General features: G+C 33.6%; 3 protein-coding genes across 11 annotated transcripts; all 3 read left to right on the top strand.

The window, feature by feature from the left end:
* The first annotated feature begins 5,051 nt into the window (after window positions 1-5,051).
* On the top strand, window positions 5,052-9,619 carry LOC120579846 (rho GTPase-activating protein REN1-like). 5 transcript variants are annotated; one of them, XM_039832532.1, is made up of 11 exons: window positions 5,052-5,167; window positions 5,327-5,536; window positions 5,904-6,185; window positions 6,380-6,429; window positions 7,015-7,075; window positions 7,151-7,234; window positions 7,330-7,443; window positions 7,520-7,671; window positions 7,884-7,944; window positions 8,073-8,180; window positions 8,665-9,619. In XM_039832532.1, exons 2-11 carry the CDS (start codon window positions 5,354-5,356, stop codon window positions 9,151-9,153), a joined length of 1,584 nt encoding a protein of 527 aa, XP_039688466.1. In that variant the 5' UTR covers window positions 5,052-5,167; window positions 5,327-5,353; the 3' UTR covers window positions 9,154-9,619. The 5 variants fall into 5 exon arrangements, with proteins under 5 accessions (XP_039688466.1, XP_039688465.1, XP_039688467.1 ...); XM_039832531.1 differs by having other exon boundaries at window positions 8,662-9,619; XM_039832533.1 differs by having other exon boundaries at window positions 5,054-5,167; window positions 8,070-8,180; window positions 8,725-9,619.
* A 4,647-nt stretch (window positions 9,620-14,266) lies between these two features.
* LOC120579850 (uncharacterized) lies at window positions 14,267-14,901 on the top strand. The gene has a single exon (XM_039832545.1). It carries the CDS (start codon window positions 14,290-14,292, stop codon window positions 14,899-14,901), a length of 612 nt encoding a protein of 203 aa, XP_039688479.1. The 5' UTR covers window positions 14,267-14,289.
* A 7,636-nt stretch (window positions 14,902-22,537) lies between these two features.
* LOC120579848 (rho GTPase-activating protein REN1-like) lies at window positions 22,538-26,549 on the top strand. Of its 5 annotated transcripts, none has more exons than XM_039832541.1 (9): window positions 22,538-22,666; window positions 22,826-23,035; window positions 23,403-23,684; window positions 23,879-23,928; window positions 24,514-24,574; window positions 24,650-24,741; window positions 24,814-24,874; window positions 25,003-25,110; window positions 25,591-26,549. In XM_039832541.1, the coding sequence occupies exons 2-9, from the start codon at window positions 22,853-22,855 to the stop codon at window positions 26,080-26,082; spliced, it is 1,329 nt and encodes a 442-aa protein (XP_039688475.1). In that variant the 5' UTR covers window positions 22,538-22,666; window positions 22,826-22,852; the 3' UTR covers window positions 26,083-26,549. The 5 variants fall into 5 exon arrangements, with proteins under 5 accessions (XP_039688475.1, XP_039688476.1, XP_039688477.1 ...); XM_039832542.1 differs by having other exon boundaries at window positions 22,539-22,666; window positions 25,594-26,549; XM_039832543.1 differs by having other exon boundaries at window positions 22,539-22,666; window positions 25,000-25,110; window positions 25,654-26,549.
* Window positions 26,550-27,760: the final 1,211 nt, after the last annotated feature.

Below are 27,760 nucleotides of genomic sequence, written 5' to 3'. Positions count from 1 at the left end.
TTTGCATAAATGCTAAACAGTTATCACGTAATCATATATCCAATTCATTATGAACAACGTAACATAATCAATAAACACTTATCACATAATCACATATTCATTCATTATCAACAAGGCATCTTAATCATGACAATGTGACAATGCTCCTAGACTCCTTATATGCATGTGGTACCAATCGTCATCATAAGTATTAATATACTTTAATCGTGCGGAGGACAAAGCTCCTATAAAACGTGCGGAGGACAAAGCTCCTAATATTCGTGGTGAGGACTAAGCTCAATGATATGCTATGCATGGACACATATGAACAAAACATCGTAATCAACTTATCAACATGCATCCAATAATTTGGAGCTAAACTTCATCATATAATTATGCACTTAGTTAAATAACGGAAGCAGCATAAACAGGTCACATAACAAGATGATATCATTATATCAAAGCACATAATTTGTATCATTATCACATCTTCTTATCTTGCATGAATATACAATACAATAGTTCATATTCAATTAATATTAATATAACTTAAAAAACTCTACAGTCTGCATTAAACGACAGCACTAGGTCTCATTACCAGTTAGGGGTTCACTCTTGATCAACAAGTGCGACACAGATCGCATAAACACATAAACAAGTTCATCCTGGTTGTACTCGCGAGGCGAGAGTACTTACTCGCCATGGCGAGTACCACTCAACTCCCAGACTAAGGTTGTTCTGGGTTCCCTCTGATCCTACATTCATTCCTAATCAATGCTAGGTATGTTCAGGTACTCAAAGGCATACAAGATTCAACTAAAAAGGTCGAAACACGAAATATGACATGCACTCTGCCTAAGCTCGCGAGGCGAGGAAAGGTTGCTCGCCATGGCGAGTTGCACCAAACAACTCGCGAGGCGAAGGGAAGGGGCTCGCGTGGCGAGCGATGAAGTTCATCACTCGCGAGGCGAGGATCATCCCTCGCCGTGGCGAGCGATGAACAGAAGCACGGGCAGACTAGGGTTTTTCTCAAAAATCCATCACACAACATGGTTCAAAGCGTGGTTTTGATTCCAGAATTCATCCTAAACATATTCTAAGGTTAAAGGACGGTTCTTTCATCAATCTAACAAGTTTTACCGTTTGATCATCAATTTTTAGGGTTTTGACCTAATTCCAAAACTTCTCTAAATCAATCCTAACTTTGTCAACTAATCATCAGAATTACAGTAAATAACATTATTGAATTATTAATCTCACCCTTACCTTGTTTGAAGAAAATCGCAGCACTCTTGGTCTCTTGCTCCTCTCTAAGCTTTTCTCCCTTTTTCCAAAAGTTTTCACGTACAATGGTTTTCTAAAGATATTAGGTCTTCCCTATTTATACCTCTTTCTAATAACTTATCTTATCTCACTTTCTCCCCCAAAACTATCTAAAATATCAAAACAGCCCTCAACTAAATATTTTATATTATTTTCAAATCTTTATTCTATTTAACAATAAAATAAATCTCATAACATAATCAAATCCTCCAAAACTCATAACTTATCACGTCATCAATCAAATCATCGTAAATCATCAAAACATACTAAAATCATGCACATATTATATAATTATAATATAATGACCTAAACTCGATTAAATAAACGATTAAACGAAAGTGGGCGTTACATTGTGCCCATGCAGGATTGGTGTTTGAGAGAGAGTGATGTGGATATGGAAACAAAGACTTCCCAGATTTAAAGGCTTGAGAGAGTTAGAGAGATGGGAGTGGATCTAGGTGGCCTTCAAGCCAGGGATTTAATCTCTCTATTTCTTCTTGTTTTTTCATTCTTTTATTTTGCTGCTTTATGTATTATTATTATACTACTATTTTGGAAAGGGTAAATTGAGCTACTCACTTTGTATCCAATGTAATTTAAAAGTATATAAATTATTATGGTCTATAAGTATAATAATTAATGAATATAATGTTTGATTTTTATGTGTTAGTTAATTACTACTTACTCTATTCCACAAATGAGTGTCATGTAAGATGTCAGTTAACAAGTTAACAGCAAAAGTTTGACCTTGTAAACCTCAAAGACATTTGTAAAATAAATTCAACCAATGTTCTATACATAAATGAAACAATAATAATGCTCAGAAAATAAATTTTCTAACACAGAGCTAAAGTAATCCAACATTTGTTTACAACATTGTAGAACTTTAAAAAACAATAAAAAATTTCAGGAGTCATGTATCTCTTTGAATCACTGCAACAACTACCAAATATATAATAGCACAGGTGAAAATCAACTCTTAACTCCAATAATTTCACACGCACAACACCATTATTGTCCACAAACAGCGAAAACTCGTACTTGTAGCAGGATATGACCAGCAATGGCAATACAAACTTCAAAGCTTAGCTACGGCACAGGACCAGCAAAAAACGTGCAAATCCAAAGCATGAAAAAGCTTTTGACATGATCAGTTGGACAAATGCAGAATCAGCACCTGAAATGTGGCAACTCACCTAAAAGAAACCAAACTTGTTTTAGAACCCCACACATTGTTAATTACACATCAGATTCGCTGCAGTCACAAATTTGCTGCATTTATGCATTCAGCACATAAGCCCGATCTAGATCCAAAAATTGAGGATGAAAATACTGAGCTTAATATCTAAACCACCCGATCTAGATCCAAAAATTGAGGATGTGCCATATGCATGAATGCGGCAAATTTGTGACTGCAGGGAATCCTGGGCATGACAGTAAAGTTAAGCTTTACATCTGTGACAGAAGAGTTCCACTAGATGTGAAAGCAAGGCTAAATTAGTTAGTACATCCTTGTAGTTTCATTTCACCAACTATTAATTCAGACTTTTTTACTGTAAAACCTTTTAATCATAAAGTCCTTATCATTATTGTATTATAACTATATCTTTAAATACGGATACTCTTAGAATCTCTTTAAATGTCATTTATATGATATTTTACACATGACAACTATATGCAATGCCAAGACACTTCTTAAAATTATGCAGCGTATTTAATGGGTCAAAACTCAAAATTAAACCCCCCTGCCTCCTTCAACCAGAGTCCTTTCTTAACTCCGTTTCTTTATATTCTGCAGCAGAAGATACAGTGGCTAGTTTTCCAAACAGGCTCCCATGTCCCTCCCTACCTCGGTTCTTGGTTAAGACTTCATAGTCCCATGATTTCCCATATGAATATCAGGAGTAAGATGGTTAACCTTCTTAACAAGAGTGATCTAATACATGTTTGATCTATATATGAAGATATTGATAAGTTGTTTATGATATTGGATGTGTTCTGAATATGCTGCTACAAGTTTTGGGGAAAATGTTTTTTGAAGGAAAAGGGAGGGAGGGATGGAAATAGAAGGCCAAAGGTGCAGGCTGTCACATTAGTACGAGCAACACTTAACAAAAGTTCAACGAGGTTCTTCTACGGTAGTTATCGAATATTTAAGGCCTAAGAAGTCAAAATTATTACCCATCTCCATGTGTATCACACTGATTAACAGATTGCAAGAGCGATAGACTCCTCAGTTCTTACTCCAACGTTAACTATGACTCTATAGAGACTATATGTCAAATCCTAAATAATATATTCAACAAATTTAAGGGATGCGACATAAAAGTGTGGATAGACGTACTCAATAAAAGTCGATATATCATAGTAGAAGTGTATTAGTTTCCCTTATTAACACCGCCCTTTCCTTTGATGATGGTGACTGGACACTCAGAATGGTGGGCACAGTAGTTGCTAACACTTCCCAGGAACATTCTGCAACCAAAAATTCAAAGCATTGTGAGAGGCGAGTCCATATAGTTTCCATCTTTAAACTTCAGATTCCTTAGAACAATAAAATATGAAAAATACATTTAAGTTTGAAATTTTCCATTTTCTTCCCTGGTATTACTGTTCGACCAGTGTCTAGCCAGTTGTCAGCATTATACATATGAAGGATAAAAAAATGTCCAAATGGTTTATTATCATGCCATTTTGTGATATGTAAGGTCCTAATCAGGTTCAAAAATACATATTAAGTCCATTGTTAGTGTAAGTTTCTATGTAACTTTCTGGCTTGTCAGAAGTAAATTTGTGTACCTCTTAATAGGGCCAAAAGCCCGAGACCCCATCACAAGCACATCAGCATGCAAATCCTGTACAGTTTCACAAATCTTCTCCTTTGGATCACCAACAACAACATGAGTCCTGACCTTAGTCTGCCATAGATAAAGAAAAGTCAATTGCAATGCAACTAATGTACTATATACCTGCCATTATTCCATTAAATTGAAACTGAACACTTGCGCAGAAAAGTGAAGGTGGGGGATTCAAAACCCACAACTCTTATCGCTCAAAGCTCTTATGTTCCTCCCCCCACACTGCTAAATGACTAATTCTCATACTGTTTGAGTTAAATTCAATGTAGAATGACAGATTTACAATGTAATAAACATCTGAGAAAGAAAAAATAATAAACTCAAAAATACACTGTATAAAAAAAGACAAATATATGAAAAAACTTGAGCTGCAAATAAATTATTAGTTAAACTAATTTTCACATACTTGAATTATTTCTAAATGAATAACTAAAATAAAAAAATAGATAGCCAGGAAAAAAAATGCTTTTGCCATTTTCCTTTATTTTAACTATGAATTTAATTTGTATGTACGGTAAATGTAAGAAAGTTTTAGCACATTCGTCCAATTACATATATCAATATCATATCATTTTCCTACATGAGAACCCAAATTCAATGATCGCTGGGATAAACAATTTTTGGTCAGGCTTTACTTACCTTACCGCCTCATCAACTTCGGATTATTGGGAACCAGAGAGTTAACACAAAAAAAAATCATGTCATTTTCCTATTTTAGTTTTAAAACTGTCTATGTGGTAAAACATTATAGAATACATGTGTGAAACTATTTTACTCGCATACCAATTAAATTGAACTCTTTAAGAATATGAATCTCTACAAATTGAGGCTAGTATTTAGTATTTTGCATCAAGTATTGTCAAGTTATTTTCGATAATATTCAAGCTCTTACTATTTCTCTCTTATATAAAACCCATAACTTCGACAGAAAATAAGGTGCATCTTTTGATGAGAACGCCAATGTTAAAATGTGATTTTCATTCCTAATCTTGACTCCATGCAACAAGGTTAAAATCAATTTAAACCTTTTGAATGTTTGGACTTGTACACAGGGGGATCTCTGCCTCTTTTTGATTAAAAAAATACATGCTTCTTCTAATTATATTAATTTCAAACTCTCTATGCTACTGTCTCCACATGTTTCTAAGTTATTAGTGTTCTATCAGGAAGGTTCTTCGTCTCCCGGACCTGATATGTACATAGACTCAGAAGATGATGAATCTGAGAGTGAGGATGATGATTTGTCCTATGATGATTATTATGATGATGAGCAAGATGAATCAATAGAGGGGTCAGATGTAGATGCTAGTGATGAACTTGTTAGTGAAACCAACAGCGAGACCGGAGACTCTGCAGTCAATGATGAATATGATAAGGTTCGAGTCTTAGTTAAGTCATGACAATTTGATGACATTATAGCAAATAAGTTTGTAAGTGAGCATATTCATTTATTTCTGTTGGACTATATTTAGTTTATGAAAAAGATAGGAACTCATGTTTTCATGGAGGAAGAAATGTGTAGTTCAACATGGTGGAATTCTGGTTTTACTCTAATTACATCCTTTTCTCAAGTATAACGTTTAACTGACCTTAGTTTTAGTTTAACCTTTGTATTATCAAACAAGTTTTTCCCTACCCAAACTCAATAAATTCTTTAATCAATTACTTTTTCTTGTTTAATTATATAAGGTTTGATGTTTAATAAATTCTTAAATCAATTACTTTTTTTTGTTTGATGTATAGGACCATAATATTTCATATTCAAGTTCAAAGTCCTCAGAGGTTTGTGACCATCTTGAAGTCTCATTGCCTCAGTCTGAAGATATCAAAAGCTGTGAAAATTTCACAAGCCAAAATAAGACTGCTTCTGCAAATGACTCCACTAAGCCCACAGATATAATTGAAGGCTTATCCCCTGACCAAACTACAATGAATAGATCAAATTGTCCTAGCACTTCTTCATGTAACGACGCCATATCCAATAGAAAAATGCATCGACGCCGCACTGTTTTGGGGCAAAACCATGTGAGTAAATCTTCTCATGATTAGTTATGTGACTTTTTTAATATTGGCAATTGTCTTTGTCACTGTCATTTCCCCTAAATTGGCTAAAACTTTCATATTTCGGGCTAATTTTATACTTTACTTGAGACCGGTTTAAGTTTATTCTGTAACTATAAAGTCCAGGTTAATATGTCTTCTTTCTGTATGATGTCTAGGGAAGCAAGGACCTTTCCATGGAATCCATTGATTTTCTAGACGAAAATGAGTAAGTAATTGACATCTAAGAACTGTGGAATTCTTGGTTCGATTTTTTCTTGGTATATTTGTGATGTAACTCGTTCTTTGCCTTTGAACTGTGGTTCTTCAAACTCTTTTTATGCTTCGTAGATACAGACTCCTTTTATGCTACAATCAGAGCATGTTATATTTGAGGGATACTCTACAAGGCCATGCAATATGCTTATCAAATTATTTATGTTTGTCCATGAAGAGTCTTTCAGAAACATAGATAATAATACGTTGATAAAGAGTGTACATGAAATAAACATCAAAGCCATGCAATCCACTCATATATATTAAATTGACTCCTCATTGCTAAAAAAATCCATGAAACCGCTTTTCCTTTTCATGTTTTGAAATGTATTTTAAGTTTCCATAATAAATAAAATTGAACTGTTATAAGGTATAAAATGTATAATAATATCTTGATATTATCGTAGAGTATCTTATACTATTTCACTGGACGTTACCAGTGTTAGAGTATCGTTTGAAATGGAGAAGTCACTTAAATGACTCTTATCATTTTTTTCACTTACTCTGTCCACTAACTTATGTTTCTCATGATTCTTAGAGCTGAAGTTGAGAGGCTTGAAGCTGTTAAGACAGAATTGCATAGGCAAATTGCAGAGGAGGTTAAACCTTGGTTTTCTCAATTTTACCTTGTCTGTGTACAAGAATCAATTGTCCATTTTCATTTCCTCTTGCAGGTAAAAATAAATGTAAAACTGCAGTCTTATGTGGAAACACGAAAGGAAGCATTGTACGAGCGTCGTGTGGTTCTTGAGCGAAATGTAAGTTCATTATGAGAGAACATACCCACTCCACGTGCCCCTCTTGCTCCATACTCATGTAAATTGAGATTCTGTTACCTACTATTCCCTTGCAGGTGGATAAATTACAGGAACAATTGCTAATGGAGAAGAGCTTGAGGGCAACTCTTGAAGCAGGACTTGAGTTTCCTCCAGGGACTTCATCTGAGTTATCTGGTATTGATGAAAAGGTTAGTCTATCTCATTCATATATTGTTTATTTGTTTTCATAATGCAACAACTTCTTAATCTTCATACTTTCCACAGACCAAGACAAATGTTGAGGAAATAGTGCTGATAGAAGCAGATCTTGCCGACTTAGAACGGAAGGTTAACGAGCTTGGTTTACGGCTTAATGCACAACTTGAATGGAATTCTAGTTCCATATCTCAACAGATATCAAGCCATGAAAGAAATTTGTATGTTAATCATTACATGAGAGCATCACTTTCTTAGTTCCTAATTTTACAATATTAAACTCAAACGCTTTAGTTTTCTACAAGAGATCGCTTTTACAATATTAGTCTCGATCACTTTTGTATGCAAAAAAAATATTGAGGTATTTTGGCACTTAAAATATTGTGTATAGATGATAAATTTTATATTTTACACATGGGAATCTATTTGACAGGAAGAACAAGCCAGATACTGAAGTTGCAGCCATTTCAGAATCTGACAGGTCAATAAAAAAGGTAAATTTAATATCATAATCAACTTGAAGATTATGTTATCAGTTTTGGATGAAGAAGACTGATGAATTGGTTCACTTATAGTATATTTCTACCCTTAATCCATGAATTATTTCTCAATTTTACAGCAGGACAGTCATTTTGGTGGAGCAGGAAACGAGAATGAGAGAAAACCAGAGTCAACATCTTTACCAAATAAACATTCGCCTAGTTCCAAGAAATCTGTTGCAAGAGCTGAGGTAAGTTTCCTAAACTATAATTTGAATCTAGATATTAATCAGACTCTTTGTTAAATTGTGAAATCAGCACCAGTAATTTTGTTGTAGGAAAAAAAATCCAAAGCTTAGTTGATATAAAAGGAATCTTAATTACTTTATATGCACATTATATTTTGTCGTAGGAAAAAAAATTCCAAGGCTTCGTTGATATAAAAGGAATTTATTAGATCATAGCATTCAAATAATTCTTTAACCAAAATCACTTTCTAAATAAAAGTTAAGAAGAATGAATAAATTCTAACAAACAAGCTTATGAAAATCAAGTTCAAGCAAACCAAATTTGCAAAATCTGATCTAAACACACAATAAACCAAAGATGCTTCTTGAAAGCAGCAAATTTTTTGTCAGCATGAAGATAAGACATTTGCTTTCAACAGAAATAACCATTTTGTATTGAAATTTTGTCGAGTTAAACAGACTTATTCATTAAATTCTTTCACAGCAGGGAGCAAGTTTCACTACTTCTACAATTACAAGACTAACGTCCAAACTATACTTTTTGAAGGATCGCCGTAGTCAGTTTTCAAATGAAATACGAAACATGAATAAAGGAAAAGCACTTGAACTTCAGCTACCACCTCCATCTCCCAACGAACGTCAATCGCCAAATAAGTCTCTACTTCGATCCCCAAATATGTCTCGAGAAAACGAACGTCAATCGCCAGTTCCATCCCCCAATAAGTCTCGAGGGTTTGAATTTTACATGTCTCTTATGTCTCCAAAAAGGACCCGAGGATCTGAAAATCATTCTCCATCAACCTCTGAGAAAGTTAGAGGCAATGAAGATCATTCACCTCAATATTCAGAAAAACTGAGAAAATCAGATAGCCAGCCATATCACTCAGATAGTCAGAATGAATCTTCACAATTATACTTGAAAAGAGGAAGGTCGGAAGGGAATATTCATAATGTCGACAAAAGTCAATTACATTAAGGCCAAATATTTTGTTACACGGCAAATTCAAGATGATAGAAAGACACTGCAATTATTCAGCAATGTTTTTGTCCAGGTGGGGCATTGCTATGCCTTTGGCTTATGAAATACAAGGCCTATATTCGAAGAAGTAGCATTCTATGTACTCTAAAATATAGGATGTATAGGGAACAGTTCAACCATCCCCATGACATAAGCCAGACTGTTTGATTACATAACATGCTGATATTTTCTGGCTCCTTAATGAGCATGATGGTTTTATTGTTTCATTCAACTGCATTAATATGACTTGTATTGTATAGCCTAAGCTGGAATTTTCCGATAGACCTTAGTTCAATTTCCTTTGCTCTGAAACCATAGAGCACAAATTTCAGATTGCTTGAATGGCATGGTGTGTTCATGTTATCAGTTCGGGGAATACCGTGGGAATATCATTCTTTTTGACAAGTTAATATCTTTCTATCAATTGTTGCCTACCAATTTACTTAGTTTTTATCTTCTCCTTCATTTGTCAACAATTCACTCTAATTGTTCATCCTCCAACATCAAAATTGTAGATTGAACCTGCAATTACAGTATCATCGTCTGTTAAGACGATTATGTGTTTCGTTGACAATTTGAACGACCTAAAATTCAATGACCATTTATGGTAATTAGCTTGTACTAATTTTTTTTATTCTTTTTTATCAAAACTTTTGTATTGCTACTACTCCATTTCACATTAGCGTCTTCCAATGCTAATCATAGCTTTGAAAGTTTGTATTTTTACACATAAGTGCATCAATTGGTTTTTTTTTTTTTTTCACTGATAGAAACTATCCAAAATTTTATTCAATTTATATTCAATTCAAGTATGCATGGAAGTTGAGCTTGAGATCAATTGAGCTATTCTCTTTATAAGAATTCATGACAGATCCATTGATTTGTGTTTGGGATACAAATGATTTTGTTGCTTAAATTTTTAGATAAATGTTATATCTTTGATATAGACTATAGTTATTGAAGTATTATATTCTTAGCAATGGAATTTGTTACTCGTAATTATAAACATCAATATATCATTTCAGAGGAATTCAAATACGATACTAACAAAATCTTACACTTTCACAAGCCAATTAGAAAGGGTGTATTGGATTGAGATTTCAAGGGATTTTAAAAGACTTTTTTATTATAAAAAAGTCTCGTAGTATTCAATCAAGACTTTTACAAAATATAAATAAATCTTTATATGAATAAATCTTGTGATATTCAATTAAGACAGTCATGACTTTTTTTTTTCAATACAACGAAATCCGTCATTATTCAATTATGATTTCTCACAACTTATAAAATGTCATTCGGTATTCAAAAATTGATAAAATTTTCTTTTAAGTGTTGTCCAGTGAGAATCATTTTCTTATTTTCCATGTGCGGAGAGAACATTATTCTTGTAAAATTATATTCCCATTTCTATGGCCCATGAATATCATTTTCAGGTGAACAAAATGATATTGTTCTAGGTGTAGAAAACTTTCAGTCAATATAGTTCGAGCTACGTGTTAATTTCATTCTCGTAAAATTTTAGCTATTTGTTCAATTTATTAGTTCACTTCAAACTAATTTTATTTTAAGATGACTCTGTGTCTAGAGCCATTAAGACGGCTTCAAAGTCTGTTATAAGTTAGAAATGAATATCATGGTGTAATATAGTGTTGGAAAAAATAAAATAAAAACATCTCATAAGCATCTAGAAAAATTCTGATTCAAAGTCTGTTATTAGTCTGTACATTCAGTGATTTTAAAAATTTGGGTTTGTCAACATATGTAACTCCTATTCATTTTTGCTTATTTATCTGAAAAGCTCACTTCAAAATTTGGACCATTAAGCTCAAAATCTATTACAAACAATTCAAATCCAACTTCATTCTCAAGTCTCCCAACCAGAATTATGTTAGCGCGTCAATCAATTACTTGCAATGCAAGTTAGGGTTCTTAAGAAATTAGGGTTTCCGATTTAGGAATTAGAGAGAAATAAGAAGAAGAGAGAAAGAGAAGGTTTATTGTTTGTAATGTTGTAAGTTCATTAGTTGTTAAATACACTTACAAACATGGTTATGTACAAGCTTAGTTACTTGGCTTGCATGACAAGTTATCTCACAATGCCTAACTAACTTTGCTAAAAACTAACCAAGTGTAACAAACTTCTAACCAACTTGATTATCTTGTGTTTAATCAAAAGAAACCTTGATTAAAACACTAATCATATCTAAACTGAACTTGAATTAAATCTAACAAATTCTTTATAAAATTTAAAGAATTCTTACAAGCTTAAAACATCACTAACTTGAACTCCTAAGCTCATCTACTTCAAGTTATATAATTCATTTTCTTTTTATCTCGTCTTACATATCACCACACTATGGGTGTGTTTGGATGGAGGGTTTAGGAGGGGAAGGGAGGGGAGGGTTTACTTTTCATTTTTAAATTATAGACATTATGAGATGTTTTATAAAAAGTTAACATTTTAACATGATAAACGACCATATAATACTTCAATCACACTTAATATATTTTAGAAAAACATGTCATATAATCCGTAATTTAAAAACGAAAAGTAAACCATCCCCTCTCTTCCCCTCCTAAACCCTCAATCCAAACACAAGTCTTATAGCATATAAGTCATTAGCAAGACAATATAAGATTATCAAATTGAAATATCTAATATAACTTTTTTCTACTAACAAAATATAAACAATTTCTTGTCAAAAAAAAAAAAATATACAAACAATTTATCAGAGAATCACAACACTAACAAGTAACAATGAATTCCTCTATAGTCTACCACGCTAATTTTCGTTCTTGAATGTGTCTTTTGCAAGTCAATTTGGTCAACAAAGCTAATATTAAGAAAAGAGACAAACCCAAATTAACTCCACACTAAATAAATAATGAATATTAATATTAGATAGATATTCATGAACCCCGGTAACAATAATGCCACACACATTTAATGATCAAATAACAATTAACTCCAAAAAAAAAAACTTCAAGTTTATAATTGAATTTATTCTTAATATATGTAGAATTGATATTTTTGTAAAAAATAATATGCTCTGAAATATGAAAAATTAATGTCGTTTGATTCTTATACATTACAATATAAACAAAAAAAATTGACAAAAATATACATAAGTTAAATATATGGTAGTAATTTTCCTATAAAAAATATAGTAATTTTCTTTCTTATCTATAATTAAAATATCATTTTACCTTTCTTAAAAAAAAATATTTTATCTATTAAATTATAATATTTTTTCATCCATAAGAAATAAGATGTTAACTATACGTGATGGCCGATAAAAAAAAAACTACACTTAGGAGGATGTATATTATAAATATGTGTTCTTTTTCTTCTTCTTTATTACACAATAGATATATGTTCTTTGCTTAAAAAAATGTTCTCAACTTTTGCATTTTGAGTAAAGAAAAAAAACCTTCATTTTAAGTGTTTTGGAGCCATGTACCCAAAAAAAGAAATTGAAGGTTGTAATATACTTCATCGTCCCTATATCTAAGCACCCTTTTATTAGATGCAAAACGTACTTACATACAGAGATGAACGGAGTACAACTCACTTCAAAAAGCTTTGACAAAATACACACTTCAAAAAGTTACAAGTTACCATTTAAAGATCGTAATCATTGAAGATTTATATTATATATCAATAGCTAGCTAATGCTGCATTTGGGTATGGTATAAAAGTTTTATAATTTTTCAAGGTACAAAGCAAGCAATTAGACACATGCGACATGTATAACTACTATTATTGTCATTAGTTGCCCATAATAGCACATTATTATCCTAATTACCAGAACCAATGCCAACCTATACCAACTTGTCCACCCCATTCCACCCTCACACACACCATACACGCATGTATTATTTTGGAGATAATTTTACTAATCCATTGTTCAAAAATATATATTTACTAATCTAAAAAAAACTAACATATGACAATACATAAAAGAGTAGTTAGCACTTATAGCCATTAGTGAATGGCATAACACAATTTTCGTGTCACCAACCATTTTACAAACAATCTCTACCATATAATCATCCTCAAACAAATCCGTATCTCTCTCCTAATTCAAACACCAAAACCAAATAATTATAATTATTATCATAACATCAACAAGCCTCTCAAAAACTCTCTCCCCCTCTCACATTTTCCTTATCGATGAAGGTGAATGAGAGAGAGATGAGTTCCTAAAGTAAATATATGATTAATTAATCCTCAAACACCATCATCGACCTGGATCATCATAAGATAAGAGAATTAAAAAAATGGAGATTCAACGAATGAAAGAGTTGTTATCACTTTTGTTAGCATTCAAAAGTAACCGAGTTGCTCTTGTTGGTGGTAATCACACCGCAGCTAGATTTTGTTCTCGCTAAATACATTATAAAGAATATTTCTTCATTTCTTTCTTTTCATTTTAAATCCCTACCATGGCGGTTGAACTAGCTGCTTTTTCCTTTGGACCAAAAGGATACCTTTCCAACAAACACAAGCATGTTAGTGCACTTGCTTTCAACCCAAAAGCTTATTATCTTATAATAAGGTTCCCTTATTCAGGAACATGGAAGATTTTTTATCGTTTGGTTCTTTTGGCATTGTTTGTGGCTTCATTCCCATTGATAAGTTCATCATTTGTTTCAAGAAACCCTAGTCTTGATGATTCAGCCTCAAACATGAAGATTCTTCCACAACAACAACTCAATGGATTTGTCAACATGGATCAACTTTTAACCCTCCTCTTCAACGACCTAACAAACGAAGGCCTTGTGAAGAAATCGAATAAACACAAAGCCGTTTTTCTTGGAGATCAAGAGCTAGAAGGAGTTCATCAGTTTCAGAGTTTCATAGATCAATACAACATGGATTACATTTCATTAAATGACATGGAGAAACAAAGTTCGATTCTTGATGGCACAGTCGATTTCGTCTTCACATCAAACTTCCCTGCTTCATCACAATTCATCGACAGAACCCTAAAAACAAATGGCATTGCAGCGGTGGTGATTCTAAATGCGGCCGCGTTTCATAAGCCTTCAAACTACAAGGTAGCTTACATGAGAAGGTTCCAGAAAGTAGTAATGGCAATGAAGAAAATAACAACTTCACCCGTTAAACTTGGTTCCCAACGAAAGCTATTAGGATACGCAACAGAGGCAAAGAGAGCAGCACTTCAGAAACTTGAGGACGTTCTCCTTGAGCCTCCACGTGCTGCCTCCGGTAAATCAAGAGTGTATTTGAAGCGTATAAAGTATTTACCTGATTTAATGGGTGACACACTTGAAAGCTACCCTCGTCGGGTTTTCATCGACGTAGGGTTGCCACAAAAAGATGGAGGTAGTGGAACAGATTGGTTTTCAAAGAATTATCCGACAAGGAACAAGAATTTTGAGATGTATAAGATAGAGACTGTGGTCGAGAGTTCGCCCACGGCACAAGTTGAGATGTCGGATTGGTTGATGAAGAATGTAAAAGACGAAGAGTACGTGGTGATGAAAGCTGAGGCTGAAGTTGTTGAAGAAATGATGAGGAGCAAGTCTATTATGTTGGTGGATGAGCTTTTCTTGGAGTGCAAGCCACAAGGTTTGAATTTGAAACGAGGGACTAGAGGTAAAAGGGCATATTGGGAATGTTTGGCTTTATATGGAAAATTAAGAGATGAAGGAGTAGCAGTTCATCAGTGGTGGGGTTAAATAACTATTTGGTTGATTAATTGCTTTTGGCAGAAGTAATTAATTTATTATTGCATGAGATTCTCAACAAAGTGTACCTAATCACAATCTAATCTATTAAAAAAAGTTCACAAGACCATGCATTTTTATAGAGATGGACATTGTTGTGCCCATGCAGGATTGGTGTTTGAGAGAGAGTGATGTGGATATGGAAACAAAGACTTCCCAGATTTAAAGGCTTGAGAGAGTTAGAGAGATGGGAGTGGATCTAGGTGGCCTTCAAGCCAGGGATTTAATCTCTCTATTTCTTCTTGTTTTTTCATTCTTTTATTTTGCTGCTTTATGTATTATTATTATACTACTGTTTTGGAAAGGGTAAATTGAGCTACTCACTTTGTATCCAATGTAATTTAAAAGTATATAAATTATTATGGTCTATAAGTATAATAATTAATGAATATAATGTTTGATTTTTATGTGTTAGTTAATTATTACTTACTCTATTCCACAAATGAGTGTCATGTAAGATGTCAGTTAACAAGTTAACAGCAAAAGTTTGACCTTGTAAACCTAAAAGACATTTCTAAAATAAATTCAACCAATGTTCTATACATAAATGAAACAATAATAATGCTCAGAAAATAAATTTTCTAACACAGAGCTAAAGTAATCCAACATTTGTTTACAACATTGTAGAACTTTAAAAAACAATAAAAAATTTCAGGAGTCATGTATCTCTTTGAATCACTGCAACAACTACCAAATATATAATAGCACAGGTGAAAATCAACTCTTAACTCCAATAATTTCACACGCGCAACACCATTATTGTCCACAAACAGCGAAAACTCGTACTTGTAGCAGGATATGACCAGCAATGGCAATACAAACTTCAAAGCTTAGCTACGGCAGCAAAAGTTTGACCTTGTAAGATGTCAATTAAGTGTTGCTCGTACTAATGTGACTAAAATAATTTATAGAGAAAAAGAATAGTTCAATTTGTAGAGATTCATATTCTTAAAGAGTTCAATTTAATTGGTATGCGAGTAAAATAGTTTCACACATGTATTCTATAATGTTTTACCACATAGATAGTTTTAAAACTAAAATAGGAAAATGACATGATTTTTTTTTTTGTGTTAACTCTCTGGTTCTCAATAATCCGAAGTTGATGAGGCGGTAAGGTAAGTAAAGCCTGACCAAAAATTGTTTATCCCAGAGATCATTGAATTTGGGTTCTCATGTAGGAAAATGATATGATATTGATATATGTAATTGGACGAATGTGCTAAAACTTTCTTACATTTACCGTACATACAAATTAAATTCATAGTTAAAATAAAGGAAAATGGCAAAAGCATTTTTTTACCTGGCTATCTATTTTTTTATTTTAGTTATTCATTTAGAAATAATTCAAGTATGTGAAAATTAGTTTAACTAATAATTTATTTGCAGCTCAAGTTTTTTCATATATTTGTCTTTTTTTATACAGTGTATTTTTGAGTTTATTATTTTTTCTTTCTCAGATGTTTATTACATTGTAAATCTGTCATTCTACATTGAATTTAACTCAAACAGTATGAGAATTAGTCATTTAGCAGTGTGGGGGGAGGAACATAAGAGCTTTGAGCGATAAGAGTTGTGGGTTTTGAATCCCCCACCTTCACTTTTCTGCGCAAGTGTTCAGTTTCAAGTTAATGGAATAATGGCAGGTATATAGTACATTAGTTGCATTGCAATTGACTTTTCTTTATCTATGGCAGACTAAGGTCAGGACTCATGTTGTTGTTGGTGATCCAAAGGAGAAGATTTGTGAAACTATACAGGATTTGCATGCTGATGTGCTTGTGATGGGGTCTCGGGCTTTTGGCCCTATTAAGAGGTACACAAATTTACTTCTGACAAGCCAGAAAGTTACATAGAAACTTACACTAACAATGGACTTAATATGTATTTTTGAACCTGATTAGGACCTTACATATCACAAAATGGCATGATAATAAACCATTTGGACATTTTTTTTTCCTTCATATGTATAATGCTGACAACTGGCTAGACACTGGTCGAACAGTAATACCAGGGAAGAAAATGGAAAATTTCAAACTTAAATGTATTTTTCATATTTTATTGTTCTAAGGAATCTGAAGTTTAAAGATGGAAACTATATGGACTCGCCTCTCACAATGCTTTGAATTTTTGGTTGCAGAATGTTCCTGGGAAGTGTTAGCAACTACTGTGCCCACCATTCTGAGTGTCCAGTCACCATCATCAAAGGAAAGGGCGGTGTTAATAAGGGAAACTAATACACTTCTACTATGATATATCGACTTTTATTGAGTACGTCTATCCACACTTTTATGTCGCATCCCTTAAATTTGTTGAATATATTATTTAGGATTTGACATATAGTCTCTATAGAGTCATAGTTAACGTTGGAGTAAGAACTGAGGAGTCTATCGCTCTTGCAATCTGTTAATCAGTGTGATACACATGGAGATGGGTAATAATTTTGACTTCTTAGGCCTTAAATATTCGATAACTACCGTAGAAGAACCTCGTTGAACTTTTGTTAAGTGTTGCTCGTACTAATGTGACAGCCTGCACCTTTGGCCTTCTATTTCCATCCCTCCCTCCCTTTTCCTTCAAAAAAACATTTTCCCCAAAACTTGTAGCAGCATATTCAGAACATATCCAATATCATAAACAACTTATCAATATCTTCATATATAGATCAAACATGTATTAGATCACTCTTGTTAAGAAGGTTAACCATCTTACTCCTGATATTCATATGGGAAATCATGGGACTATGAAGTCTTAATCAAGAACCGAGGTAGGGAGGGACATGGGAGCCTGTTTGGAAAACTAGCCACTGTATCTTCTGCTGCAGAATATAAAGAAACGGAGTTAAGAAAGGACTCTGGTTGAAGGAGGCAGGGGGGTTTAATTTTGAGTTTTGACCCATTAAATACGCTGCATAATTTTAAGAAGTGTCTTGGCATTGCATATAGTTGTTGTAACGCCCACTTTCGTTTAATCGTTATTTAATCGAGTTTAGGCAATTATATTATAATTATATAATATATACATGATTTTGATATGTTTTGATGATTTGTGGTGATTTTGATGATTTGATTGATGACGTGATAAGTTATGAGTTTTGGAGGATTTGATAAGATTAGAGAATTTATTTTATTGTTAAATAAAATAATGATTTGAAAATAATATAAAATATTTAGTTGAGGGCTGTTTTGATATTTTAGATAGTTTTGGGGGTGAAAGTGAGATAAGATAAGTAATTTGGAAGAGATATAAATAGGAGAGGACCTAATATTTTAGAAACTCATTGTACGTGAAAACTTTTGGAAAAGGGAGAAAAGCTTAGAAGGGAGAAGAGCATAGAGAGGGCTGCGATTTCTTCATAATCAGGTAAAGGTGAGACTAATAATTCAATAATGTTAATTACTGTAATTCTGATGATTAGTTGACAAAGTTAGGATTGATTTAGAGAAGTTTTGGAATTAGGTCAAAACCCTAAAAATTGATGATCAAACGGTAAAACTTGTTAGATTAATGAAAGAACCGTCCTTTAACCTTAGAATATGTTTAGGATGAATTCTGGAATCAAAATTAGGCTTTGAACCATGTTGTGTGATGGATTTTTGAGAAAAACCCTAGTCTGCCCGTGCTTCTGTTCATCGCTCGCCACGGCGAGTGATGATCCTCGCCTCGCGAGTGATGAACTTCATCGCTCGCCACGCGAGCCCCTTTCCTTCGCCTCGCGAGTTGTTTGTTGCAACTCGCCATGGCGAGCAACCTTTCCTCGCCTCGCGAGCTTAGGCAGAGTGCATGTCATATTTCGTGTTTCGACCTTTTTAGTTGAATCTTGTATGCCTTTGAGTACCTGAACATACCTAGTATTGATTAGGAATGAATGTAGGATCAGAGGGAACCCAGAACAACCTTAGTTTGGGAGTTGAGTGGTACTCGCCATGGCGAGTAAGTACTCTCGCCTCGCGAGTACAACCAGGATGAACTTGTTTATGTGTTTATGCGATTTGTGTCGCACTTGTTGATCAAGAGTGAACCCCTAACTGGTAATGAGACCTAGTGATGTCGTTTAATGCAGACTGTAGAGTTGTTTAAGTTATATTAATATTAATTGAATATGAACTATTGTATTGTATATTCATGCAAGATAAGAAGATGTGATAATGATACAAATTATGTGCTTTGATATAATGATATCATCTTGTTATGTGACCTGTTTATGCTGCTTCCGTTATTTAACTAAGTGCATAATTATATGATGAAGTTTAGCTCCAAATTATTGGATGCATGTTGATAAGTGATTACGATGTTTTGTTCATATGTGTCCATGCATAGCATATCATTGAGCTTAGTCCTCACCACGAATATTAGGAGCTTTGTCCACCGCACGTTTTATAGGAGCTTTGTCCTCCGCACGATTAAAGTATATTAATACTTATGATGACGATTGGTACCACATGCATATAAGGAGTCTAGGAGCATTGTCACATTGTCATGATTAAGATGCCTTGTTGATGATGAATGAATATGTGATTACGTGATAAGTGTTCATTGATTATGTCATGTTGTTTATAATGATTGGATATATGATTACGTGATAACTGTTTAGCATTTATGCAAAGTTAATAATGGAATGATTATGATGTTAATTTATGATTCGCAATTACATTGATTAATGTTATTTTATTATGAAATCTCACCCCTTCTGCTTGAAAATGTTGCCCTTCGTATGGGTAACTTGCAGGTGATCGTGCTTAGTGTGCAGTTGCTTCTGTGAGTGGCCTTGCCTCACTGTGTCGTCTAGGTCGCTCTGATACGTAACGGGATGGGGTTAATGCTATAACATGCTTCATTCTTTTACGTGAACTGCCATGATAATTTATGCTTTGATAAACTCTTTTGAGATACTTGTTGGGCCTGCGTGCCAAAACGTTTATGATTTATGTTTATGATTTTCCGCTGCAAATGTTTGAGATATTGGTTAAATTATTATTTAACTGTTGGATTACGTTATATGTGATATCCCGATGCTTGATGCTTACTCTGATAAATGTTATGCTTTTAAAGAAATTTTAAATATTGGGAAAACGGGGTGTTACAATTGGTATCAGAGCAGGTCGGTCCGTCCGGTCAATTAGAGAGTCGTGTCGAGTCTTAGTAATATTTATATTACTATCTTATGTTGTTGTTGCTACTTTTGTAGAATCTCAGAATGGCTGGAAGAAACGATGCTGCGTTAGCTGCTGCTCTACAAGCTGTTGCCCAAGCTGTGGGACAACAACCTAACGTGAATGCCGGTGCGAATGCTGAAGCTAGGATGTTGGAGACGTTCATGAAGAAGAACCCTCCGACTTTCAAAGGACGTTATGACCCTGATGGAGCCCAGACGTGGCTTAAGGAGATCGAGAGGATTTTCCGGGTTATGCAGTGTACGGAGGATCAGAAAGTGCGGTTTGGTACTCATCAGCTAGCCGAGGAAGCTGATGACTGGTGGGTTGCTCTTCTGCCTACCCTTGGGCAAGAGGGAGCTGTTGTGACTTGGGCTGTTTTCAGGAGGGAGTTCCTGAGAAGATACTTTCCGAAAGATGTTCGCGGGAAGAAAGAGATCGAATTCCTTGAGCTGAAGCAAGGAAATATGTCCGTGACAGAGTATGCTGCCAAGTTCGTGGAGCTGTCTAAGTTCTATCCGCACTATACCGCGGAGAATGCTGAGTTCTCGAGATGCATCAAGTTCGAGAATGGTCTGAGGCCCGACATCAAGCGGGCGATTGGATACCAACAGCTGAGAGTTTTTCAGGATTTGGTTAACAGCATGTTTGATCTATATATGAAGATATTGATAAGTTGTTTATGATATTGGATGTGTTCTGAATATGCTGCTACAAGTTTTGGGGAAAATGTTTTTTTGAAGGAAAAGGGAGGGAGGGATGGAAATAGAAGGCCAAAGGTGCAGGCTGTCACATTAGTACGAGCAACACTTAACAAAAGTTCAACGAGGTTCTTCTACGGTAGTTATCGAATATTTAAGGCCTAAGAAGTCAAAATTATTACCCATCTCCATGTGTATCACACTGATTAACAGATTGCAAGAGCGATAGACTCCTCAGTTCTTACTCCAACGTTAACTATGACTCTATAGAGACTATATGTCAAATCCTAAATAATATATTCAACAAATTTAAGGGATGCGACATAAAAGTGTGGATAGACGTACTCAATAAAAGTCGATATATCATAGTAGAAGTGTATTAGTTTCCCTTATTAACACCGCCCTTTCCTTTGATGATGGTGACTGGACACTCAGAATGGTGGGCACAGTAGTTGCTAACACTTCCCAGGAACATTCTGCAACCAAAAATTCAAAGCATTGTGAGAGGCGAGTCCATATAGTTTCCATCTTTAAACTTCAGATTCCTTAGAACAATAAAATATGAAAAATACATTTAAGTTTGAAATTTTCCATTTTCTTCCCTGGTATTACTGTTCGACCAGTGTCTAGCCAGTTGTCAGCATTATACATATGAAGGATAAAAAAATGTCCAAATGGTTTATTATCATGCCATTTTGTGATATGTAAGGTCCTAATCAGGTTCAAAAATACATATTAAGTCCATTGTTAGTGTAAGTTTCTATGTAACTTTCTGGCTTGTCAGAAGTAAATTTGTGTACCTCTTAATAGGGCCAAAAGCCCGAGACCCCATCACAAGCACATCAGCATGCAAATCCTGTACAGTTTCACAAATCTTCTCCTTTGGATCACCAACAACAACATGAGTCCTGACCTTAGTCTGCCATAGATAAAGAAAAGTCAATTGCAATGCAACTAATGTACTATATACCTGCCATTATTCCATTAAATTGAAACTGAACACTTGCGCAGAAAAGTGAAGGTGGGGGATTCAAAACCCACAACTCTTATCGCTCAAAGCTCTTATGTTCCTCCCCCCACACTGCTAAATGACTAATTCTCATACTGTTTGAGTTAAATTCAATGTAGAATGACAGATTTACAATGTAATAAACATCTGAGAAAGAAAAAATAATAAACTCAAAAATACACTGTATAAAAAAAGACAAATATATGAAAAAACTTGAGCTGCAAATAAATTATTAGTTAAACTAATTTTCACATACTTGAATTATTTCTAAATGAATAACTAAAATAAAAAAATAGATAGCCAGGAAAAAAAATGCTTTTGCCATTTTCCTTTATTTTAACTATGAATTTAATTTGTATGTACGGTAAATGTAAGAAAGTTTTAGCACATTCGTCCAATTACATATATCAATATCATATCATTTTCCTACATGAGAACCCAAATTCAATGATCTCTGGGATAAACAATTTTTGGTCAGGCTTTACTTACCTTACCGCCTCATCAACTTCGGATTATTGGGAACCAGAGAGTTAACACAAAAAAAAATCATGTCATTTTCCTATTTTAGTTTTAAAACTATCTATGTGGTAAAACATTATAGAATACATGTGTGAAACTATTTTACTCGCATACCAATTAAATTGAACTCGTTAAGAATATGAATCTCTACAAATTGAGGCTAGTATTTAGTATTTTGCATCAAGTATTGTCAAGTTATTTTCGATAATATTCAAGCTCTTACTATTTCTCTCTTATATAAAACCCATAACTTCGACAGAAAATAAGGTGCATCTTTTGATGAGAACGCCAATGTTAAAATGTGATTTTCATTCCTAATCTTGACTCCATGCAACAAGGTTAAAATCAATTTAAACCTTTTGAATGTTTGGACTTGTACACAGGGGGATCTCTGCCTCTTTTTGATTAAAAAAATACATGCTTCTTCTAATTATATTAATTTCAAACTCTCTATGCTACTGTCTCCACATGTTTCTAAGTTATTAGTGTTCTATCAGGAAGGTTCTTCGTCTCCCGGACCTGATATGTACATAGACTCAGAAGATGATGAATCTGAGAGTGAGGATGATGATTTGTCCTATGATGATTATTATGATGATGAGCAAGATGAATCAATAGAGGGGTCAGATGTAGATGCTAGTGATGAACTTGTTAGTGAAACCAACAGCGAGACCGGAGACTCTGCAGTCAATGATGAATATGATAAGGTTCGAGTCTTAGTTAAGTCATGACAATTTGATGACATTATAGCAAATAAGTTTGTAAGTGAGCATATTCATTTATTTCTGTTGGACTATATTTAGTTTATGAAAAAGATAGGAACTCATGTTTTCATGGAGGAAGAAATGTGTAGTTCAACATGGTGGAATTCTGGTTTTACTCTAATTACATCCTTTTCTCAAGTATAACGTTTAACTGACCTTAGTTTTAGTTTAACCTTTGTATTATCAAACAAGTTTTTCCCTACCCAAACTCAATAAATTCTTTAATCAATTACTTTTTCTTGTTTAATTATATAAGGTTTGATGTTTAATAAATTCTTAAATCAATTACTTTTTTTTGTTTGATGTATAGGACCATAATATTTCATATTCAAGTTCAAAGTCCTCAGAGGTTTGTGACCATCTTGAAGTCTCATTGCCTCAGTCTGAAGATATCAAAAGCTGTGAAAATTTCACAAGCCAAAATAAGACTGCTTCTGCAAATGACTCCACTAAGCCCACAGATATAATTGAAGGCTTATCCCCTGACCAAACTACAATGAATAGATCAAATTGTCCTAGCACTTCTTCATGTAACGACGCCATATCCAATAGAAAAATGCATCGACGCCGCACTGTTTTGGGGCAAAACCATGTGAGTAAATCTTCTCATGATTAGTTATGTGACTTTTTTAATATTGGCAATTGTCTTTGTCACTGTCATTTCCCCTAAATTGGCTAAAACTTTCATATTTCGGGCTAATTTTATACTTTACTTGAGACCGGTTTAAGTTTATTCTGTAACTATAAAGTCCAGGTTAATATGTCTTCTTTCTGTATGATGTCTAGGGAAGCAAGGACCTTTCCATGGAATCCATTGATTTTCTAGACGAAAATGAGCAAGTAATTGACATCTAAGAACTGTGGAATTCTTGGTTCGATTTTTTCTTGGTATATTTGTGATGTAACTCGTTCTTTGCCTTTGAACTGTGGTTCTTCAAACTCTTTTTATGCTTCGTAGATACAGACTCCTTTTATGCTACAATCAGAGCATGTTATATTTGAGGGATACTCTACAAGGCCATGCAATATGCTTATCAAATTATTTATGTTTGTCCATGAAGAGTCTTTCAGAAACATAGATAATAATACGTTGATAAAGAGTGTACATGAAATAAACATCAAAGCCATGCAATCCACTCATATATATTAAATTGACTCCTCATTGCTAAAAAAATCCATGAAACCGCTTTTCCTTTTCATGTTTTGAAATGTATTTTAAGTTTCCATAATAAATAAAATTGAACTGTTATAAGGTATAAAATGTATAATAATATCTTGATATTATCGTAGAGTATCTTATACTATTTCACTGGACGTTACCAGTGTTAGAGTATCGTTTGAAATGGAGAAGTCACTTAAATGACTCTTATCATTTTTTTCACTTACTCTGTCCACTAACTTATGTTTCTCATGATTCTTAGAGCTGAAGTTGAGAGGCTTGAAGCTGTTAAGACAGAATTGCATAGGCAAATTGCAGAGGAGGTTAAACCTTGGTTTTCTCAATTTTACCTTGTCTGTGTACAAGAATCAATTGTCCATTTTCATTTCCTCTTGCAGGTAAAAATAAATGTAAAACTGCAGTCTTATGTGGAAACACGAAAGGAAGCATTGTTGACTCGATCACTTTTGTATGCAAAAAAAATATTGAGGTATTTTGGCACTTAAAATATTGTGTATAGATGATAAATTTTATATTTTACACATGGGAATCTATTTGACAGGAAGAACAAGCCAGATACTGAAGTTGCAGCCATTTCAGAATCTGACAGGTCAATAAAAAAGGTAAATTTAATATCATAATCAACTTGAAGATTATGTTATCAGTTTTGGATGAAGAAGACTGATGAATTGGTTCACTTATAGTATATTTCTACCCTTAATCCATGAATTATTTCTCAATTTTACAGCAGGACAGTCATTTTGGTGGAGCAGGAAACGAGAATGAGAGAAAACCAGAGTCAACATCTTTACCAAATAAACATTCGCCTAGTTCCAAGAAATCTGTTGCAAGAGCTGAGGTAAGTTTCCTAAACTATAATTTGAATCTAGATATTAATCAGACTCTTTGTTAAATTGTGAAATCAGCACCAGTAATTTTGTTGTAGGAAAAAAATCCAAAGTTTAGTTGATATAAAAGGAATCTTAATTACTTTATATGCACATTATATTTTGTCGTAGGAAAAAAAATTCCAAGGCTTCGTTGATATAAAAGGAATTTATTAGATCATAGCATTCAAATAATTCTTTAACCAAAATCACTTTCTAAATAAAAGTTAAGAAGAATGAATAAATTCTAACAAACAAGCTTATGAAAATCAAGTTCAAGCAAACCAAATTTGCAAAATCTGATCTAAACACACAATAAACCAAAGATGCTTCTTGAAAGCAGCAAATTTTTTGTCAGCATGAAGATAAGACATTTGCTTTCAACAGAAATAACCATTTTGTATTGAAATTTTGTCGAGTTAAACAGACTTATTCATTAAATTCTTTCACAGCAGGGAGCAAGTTTCACTACTTCTACAATTACAAGACTAACGTCCAAACTATACTTTTTGAAGGATCGCCGTAGTCAGTTTTCAAATGAAATACGAAACATGAATAAAGGAAAAGCACTTGAACTTCAGCTACCACCTCCATCTCCCAACGAACGTCAATCGCCAAATAAGTCTCTACTTCGATCCCCAAATATGTCTCGAGAAAACGAACGTCAATCGCCAGTTCCATCCCCCAATAAGTCTCGAGGGTTTGAATTTTACATGTCTCTTATGTCTCCAAAAAGGACCCGAGGATCTGAAAATCATTCTCCATCAACCTCTGAGAAAGTTAGAGGCAATGAAGATCATTCACCTCAATATTCAGAAAAACTGAGAAAATCAGATAGCCAGCCATATCACTCAGATAGTCAGAATGAATCTTCACAATTATACTTGAAAAGAGGAAGGTCGGAAGGGAATATTCATAATGTCGACAAAAGTCAGTTACATTAAGGCCAAATATTTTGTTACACGGCAAATTCAAGATGATAGAAAGACACTGCAATTATTCAGCAATGTTTTTGTCCAGGTGGGGCATTGCTATGCCTTTGGCTTATGAAATACAAGGCCTATATTCGAAGAAGTAGCATTCTATGTACTCTTAAAATATAGGATGTATAGGGAACAGTTCAACCATCCCCATGACATAAGCCAGACTGTTTGATTACATAACATGCTGATATTTTCTGGCTCCTTAATGAGCATGATGGTTTTATTGTTTCATTCAACTGCATTAATATGACTTGTATTGTATAGCCTAAGCTGGAATTTTCCGATAGACCTTAGTTCAATTTCCTTTGCTCTGAAACCATAGAGCACAAATTTCAGATTGCTTGAATGGCATGGTGTGTTCATGTTATCAGTTCGGGGAATACCGTGGGAATATCATTCTTTTTGACAAGTTAATATCTTTCTATCAATTGTTGCCTACCAATTTACTTAGTTTTTATCTTCTCCTTCATTTGTCAACAATTCACTCTAATTGTTCATCCTCCAACATCAAAATTGTAGATTGAACCTGCAATTACAGTATCATCGTCTGTTAAGACGATTATGTGTTTCGTTGACAATTTGAACGACCTAAAATTCAATGACCATTTATGGTAATTAGCTTGTACTAATTTTTTTTTATTCTTTTTTATCAAAACTTTTGTATTGCTACTACTCCATTTCACATTAGCGTCTTCCAATGCTAATCATAGCTTTGAAAGTTTGTATTTTTACACATAAGTGCATCAATTGTTTTTTTTTTTTTTTTCACTGATAGAAACTATCCAAAATTTTATTCAATTTATATTCAATTCAAGTATGCATGGAAGTTGAGCTTGAGATCAATTGAGCTATTCTCTTTATAAGAATTCATGACAGATCCATTGATTTGTGTTTGGGATACAAATGATTTTGTTGCTTAAATTTTTTAGATAAATGTTATATCTTTGATATAGACTATAGTTATTGAAGTATTATATTCTTAGCAATGGAATTTGTTACTCGTAATTATAAACATCAATATATCATTTCAGAGGAATTCAAATACGATACTAACAAAATCTTACACTTTCACAAGCCAATTAGAAAGGGTGTATTGGATTGAGATTTCAAGGGATTTTAAAAGACTTTTTTATTATAAAAAAGTCTCGTAGTATTCAATCAAGACTTTTACAAAATATAAATAAATCTTTATATGAATAAATCTTGTGATATTCAATTAAGACAGTCATGACTTTTTTTTTTCAATACAATGAAATCCGTCATTATTCAATTATGATTTCTCACAACTTCTAAAATGTCATTCGGTATTCAAAAATTGATAAAATTTTCTTTTAAGTGTTGTCCAGTGAGAATCATTTTCTTATTTTCCATGTGCGGAGAGAACATTATTCTTGTAAAATTATATTCCCATTTCTATGGCCCATGAATATCATTTTCAGGTGAACAAAATGATATTGTTCTAGGTGTAGAAAACTTTCAGTCAATATAGTTCGAGCTACGTGTTAATTTCATTCTCGTAAAATTTTAGCTATTTGTTCAATTTATTAGTTCACTTCAAACTAATTTTATTTTAAGATGACTCTGTGTCTAGAGCCATTAAGACGGCTTCAAAGTCTGTTATAAGTTAGAAATGAATATC

This window comes from Medicago truncatula, chromosome 4 (assembly GCF_003473485.1).
Source record: "Medicago truncatula cultivar Jemalong A17 chromosome 4, MtrunA17r5.0-ANR, whole genome shotgun sequence".
In the NCBI taxonomy this organism is placed as follows: Eukaryota; Viridiplantae; Streptophyta; class Magnoliopsida; order Fabales; family Fabaceae; genus Medicago; species Medicago truncatula.
The sequence above is the reverse complement of the archived record's forward strand: the minus strand, read 5'-3'. Positions and strand labels throughout refer to the sequence as shown.